Source organism: Syngnathus leptorhynchus, chromosome 10 (assembly GCF_054491065.1).
Source record: "Syngnathus leptorhynchus isolate UIUO chromosome 10, UIUO_Slep, whole genome shotgun sequence".
NCBI classification, from domain to species: Eukaryota; Metazoa; Chordata; class Actinopteri; order Syngnathiformes; family Syngnathidae; genus Syngnathus; species Syngnathus leptorhynchus.
The window spans coordinates 11,914,286-11,919,314 of NC_141204.1; the positions used below are offsets into that span (position 1 = coordinate 11,914,286).

At 47.1% G+C, this 5,029-nt stretch overlaps 1 protein-coding gene across 1 annotated transcript; it reads right to left on the bottom strand.

Moving 5' to 3' along the window:
• Positions 1-311: 311 nt before the first annotated feature.
• LOC147050470 (melanopsin-A-like) lies at positions 312-4,420 on the bottom strand. Its single transcript, XM_085922604.1, has 7 exons — positions 4,223-4,420; positions 3,873-4,091; positions 1,662-1,804; positions 1,394-1,527; positions 1,062-1,265; positions 567-766; positions 312-317 (listed from the first exon to the last, which is right to left on the bottom strand). Exons 2-7 carry the CDS (start codon positions 4,002-4,004, stop codon positions 312-314), a joined length of 819 nt encoding a protein of 272 aa, XP_085778730.1. The 5' UTR covers positions 4,005-4,091; positions 4,223-4,420.
• Positions 4,421-5,029: the final 609 nt, after the last annotated feature.

Here is a 5,029-nt window from a genome sequence, read left to right on the forward strand (position 1 = left end):
CGCAAGAAACAGAGAAGTTTGGAAAGCTTCTTCGGAAAGGAAAAAAAGCCCAATGAGGAGACTGAAGAAGAAGAGGCTACCACGTCTAAGAAAAGGAAAGCTGCATTTAAAAGAAAATTTCTGGAGTCCGACTTGGATTTATGGATTTATCGCCACAGGTGACTCTGACGCGCCAAGCCTACTCTGCATAATATGTGGCGACAAGCTAGCTAACGAGGCAATGAAGTCTTCAAAACTGCTTCGGCACATGGAGACAAAGCATCCCCCATTAAAAGACAAACCTTAACCACTTCAGGTGTCATTGTCTCCGATTACGCCTAGATGGGAGCGGCTCATTTCTGAGAAACGAGCCCAGTGCTCCCACTAATTCAACGTAATGGTGAGTTTTATTTTGATGACGTTTATACTTGGTTTTATGCCAGTTGTATCATTTTATTTCATCGTATTTATACATTTATTTAATGTATTGTTTACTTATTTTAATTTATTATTGATTTATACAAAGGCCAGTCCTCAAAAATATTTATGACGTGTGACCGGTCCGTCGCGCCAAAAAGTTTGGGGACCACTGATGTAGTGTGTCGGCGCACTAACTTGTTGGTATTGCGGACTGCTCTGAAGATGAAGACGTAACAGTAGACGATGACGAGGAGCGGCAGGAAGAAGACAAAGACAAACAGCAGCATGGTGTACGCTCGCACCGACGGCGTGAAGGTCATGTAGTCCCACGTGCATGACGTCAGGAGCCCCTCAGGCACGTATGCGCCTGCCGCGGGCGCACACAGAGACGCACACGCACGGGTTAAGCACCTTTCAAACATCAAAAGTTGATCACTTTTTGATAGTTTTCCAGTCTGGCCATTGTCTGATCACTTTTTGGAGTCCATTTTTTCTCACTGCTGTGAATCTTATTTTGGACTTTGGTCCAGTTTGTACTGTTACCTATATTTTTCTGCATGTTTTTTTTTGTTTTATCCCTTGCAACATGGTTGTCAATTTTATAAATGGAGGATCAAACAAGGCAACGTTTGCTGCGTGAGTGCGTGTGGGCGCGTGCTCACTCCATCCGAAGAAAGGTGGCAGGCTCCACCCCAGCGAGTACACCCATGCGGCCGCCAGGATTGCAAGGGCCCGTTCACGCGACAACATGCCGATGGAGGTCAGGGGTCGCGTGATGACAAAGTAGCGGTCCACGGCGATCACCGTCAGCGTGATCATGGAGCAGATCCCAAACAGCGCGCCGCAGAACGCATACAGCTCACACGCTACGGCACACACCAAGACTGAGCTTATGTTACCAAGTATAAGAGGCAAGCGAAATACTTTCATTTTCTGCCATGTTTCTGTGTACAGCACTTATTTGTGGCTTGTGACCAGTCCAGGACGCACGTACCTTTCTCGCCAAAGATCCACCTCTTGTGCATACTGCTGGCGAAAAAGACGGGCGCCTGCGTGACGCACATCAGCAGGTCGGTGACGGCCAAGTTGATGATGAACATGTTGGCCGGCGTGCGCAGGCTACGGCTCCTGAACGCACATGCAGAATGGGTCAGAATGGGTGTGTGTCACGTGGTGGATCGCAACCAATAGGAGCTGCTGCTACAATTAAAGTATACATGACATCATTGCGTCCTCGTGACCATATTTGGTTGTACGCTCACCTGCTGAAAGCATAGATGACCAGGAAGTTGCCGAGCAATCCGGTGATGCCGATGGCGAGGATGACAGAGCCGATGGTGTAGTGGGCGTGGTCGGGCACGTCCACCGTGGGGAATGGGTGGGGGGCCCGATGCGGCATCACCACCTGGAGGACGAGAATTCACCTATATTGGAAAGGTTTGACTGAGCAGCGCGTGATTTGGTAGGCAGTCCACCATGAGAAAGCCCACAAAAAAGCCTCAAGAACCCATGCTGAAAAGAGTCTCGGACATTTTGCTTGCAATCAAACTTGGCCACTTTCATGGGTCCCTCAAAGACCAGCAAGATTTTGTCTCATTGTTATCAAATTGCAAAAGATTCTTGTTTCTATTATTTGCTTTGGGCAGAGCATGGCAGCTAAATTGGATGACTCTTGCTAGTGCCCGCAAAGGTTTGAAAGATTTAGGCCACAAAGTCAGTTGTACACAATCGGTTGCCACATCTAGAACAACGAAACAAAAGTCTCAGAAAGCCATGTCACCGTCTGCCGGTTGTGTTTGGAGGACTCCTGTTTTGCCATTTAGCCGCTGTTGGATGTCATGTAATCACATTAGCATTTGGCACGGCGCGAAGCCTATGCGTTAGCCCGTTTGGCTAAGCAGCTGCCAGCAGAATTAATTCATCCTGAGAGAACTGAATGACGACTCTCTCCACGAGTCGTGCCATTAATTAAGCCGCCTGTCTCTTGTCTCCATTTCAGCGGCGTTGAACAAAGATGGAAGTCGGAGAGGGGAGAAGTCCCTTCTCAATTCCATGTCTTCCTGCGGGAATATTTGACCGCTCTAAGAAGAAAAAACAAACGCGGCATCCAGCGCCAGTGTCCGTTTCCCCAAATTCCCGCGCGGGAACGTCAAAAGATGAAGTAGATAGGACCTTTTCTCAAAACAACGCTGATAGTGTGAGTGCCGCTCAATGCATGCGAATGCCCCCTTGGACTGATTGCGTGTGTTTGTTTTTTTTAACCTTTGTTAAACCAGGAAAATTCACCTTTTGCTAGGAGGTCGTGGCCAACAGGTATGCGGCATAGTTCCACGATGAACCACACTCCACACATTGAACATAAAGTTACACATTGTCGAGCATTCTTCTGACAAATGAGTGCTAATTTTTTAAGTGCCTGAAAACTCCAGAAGAATTGTTTTTAGGAGCAGTGCGAAAGGTGCTGCTAATTTTAGTTTTGTTAATGCTAATTCAAAGTCGGTTTTCTCTACATGCGTTTCAATCAATGATGCAAAGTGCAAAGTGGGTCATGCTGCAGTTTGATTTTGTAACAATCCCAGCATGCCTGACTTCCATTATCTCCAAGCGCTCAATCCAAAAGTCCTGAAGACATCAGCTGTCTTGATTGACATTGACATCACAGGCTTATCACTGCCATTGACAATCTTTTGATTCAAACCTTATAAGCAATTCTCTGGGACTTTCGATGCCATTTTCCAGTGGAATCAAGTCATTCATCCAAAGTATGAAGATGTGACCCTGCATGTGACCCAAGTCTTTCAAGAACGTGTTTGCCAGTCCCATTTTTAGCAGGCACACATCATATCAATTGGACAGCTGCGACCAGGTCATCATTTGCTCCAAGCCTTAAAAGAGCTTCAGGTCTTCCGGTACCACCAGTCATCGAACTTGTTTTAATATTTGTCTCCATATGATCGTGTGTTCCAGTCAGAGTAACTCGAAAGTAAAGTGCCGAGTGTTGACGCTGAGGGACAGTTGTGCATGCAGCATGCACAGTGAAGTAGGTCAGAGAAGTTTCCCTTCCTGTGATCGATACTGTATGTGCTGCAAACCTCGCCCTCGTGCACCAATTGTGTCGATAATTTTTTCACATGTCCCTAATATCAAGCCCTGAAACATGTCAATTCAACCCCAAAACACATATTGGTTAGACCCATGCTGCCTTCAAGACTTTATTAGACGGACATTTTTTGAGCGTTCATGCGCACGTTCTACCACCATGTCAGTTTCATTAACCACGTGTAAAGTTTGTGCCATTCAATTATTTCAGGTCTTTTTATTATTTTTTACAGCCGATATAATGACCGATGTCCCGTTAATAGCTTCCATTTAATTCATCTGTCCTTGTCCGCTCAGATGCGACGTCAGAAATCCGGCGAGCGTTAAATGACGCTCATTCTCGGTGGAATTTGTAAGCGCAAAGTTAGACTCACAGTCGGCGAGGGTTCGGCGGCGGTCTTTAGCTCGGAGGGCCGGTACGCGTTCACGGGAGAACCGAAGCCGGTGGTCCACTTGGAGGTGCTGTTGCGGGAGAAAAGGGTGTGGTGGTGGTGCGTGGCGCTCATGGTCTCTCTCGGACCTCTCCTCTCTACCTCCTCTGACTTCTGCAGGCGCCTCCTGTAGTCAACACGTGCAACACTCAGGTGGCAGCACTTCAGCATTCGTGTGCATTTCCCCAAGAAGTTGCATGTGGAGATTTTTGTAAATATTTTATTTCGTGGTCATATCACTAAGACCAGGTTTGAAGAAGATTTCATGCACGTTTGGTTGAAGTCGACATTACCTGAGGAAACCAAAGGTGATGACGAGAATCCAAAATGTTCACGTTCCAAATGGTGAAAGTACAAAGTTTTTAGTCTCCAGTTCGCTGACAAAAACAAGACAAGTCTTCAAACGTCGTCTTCATGACTGGCTACAAGAAACCAGGAATGCCTCTCTGATGAGGCTTCACCAACGGTCAGGTGCACCTTATATGAGGGGTGACAAGGGCACGCAAACACGCACACACATGCGCACGCTAGCGGAGGTGGGGGTGAGGGTAGCGCGTTAGGAGGGGTGGGGGCTATGTATGCGGGTCGCTGTGTCAATGACGCAGAGGACATTAGGAGATGACAAAAAGCGAGCTGGAATCAAACCATAACAAAGCGAGCGAGACTTTAAAAAAAAAAAAAAAAAGACCATGTAAGGATAAAAAATGACCATGGATAGCAAGACTGTTTTATATTTTAAAAAAAACAACTGCATATACTAAGGCTTTTTTAATAAAGAAAAAAAACCTTTTTTTCATGATTTTAGTACTGGGCGGCTCGGTGGCGCACTAGCTTGCACGTTCGTTCGCCTCACAGTTAGGAGGGTGCCGGTTCCATTCCACCTCCGGCCCTCCCTGTGTAGAGTTTGCATGTTCTCCTCGTGTCCCCGTGGGTTTTCTCCGGGCACTTCGGTTTCCTCCCACATTCCAAAAACATGCTTCGTAGGCCAATTGAGCACTCCAAATAGCCCCTAGGTGTGAGTGCGAATCGAAGTGTTTCGTCTCTGTGTGCCCTGCGATTGGCTGGCAACCGGTTCAGGGTGTCCCCTGCCTACTGCCCGA

Excerpts from the sequence above, each read along its gene's own strand:
- LOC147050470 (XM_085922604.1), bottom strand. The coding sequence starts at position 4,004 with ATGAGCGCCACGCACCACCACCACACCCTTTTCTCCCGCAACAGCACC. Across the intron at positions 1,266-1,393 it reads GTGGATCTTTGGCGAGAAAG|CGTGTGAGCTGTATGCGTTC; the intron begins GTACGTGCGTCC and ends TGTGTGCCGTAG. Across the intron at positions 767-1,061 it reads GCCACCTTTCTTCGGATGGA|GCGCATACGTGCCTGAGGGG; the intron begins GTGAGCACGCGC and ends CGCCCGCGGCAG.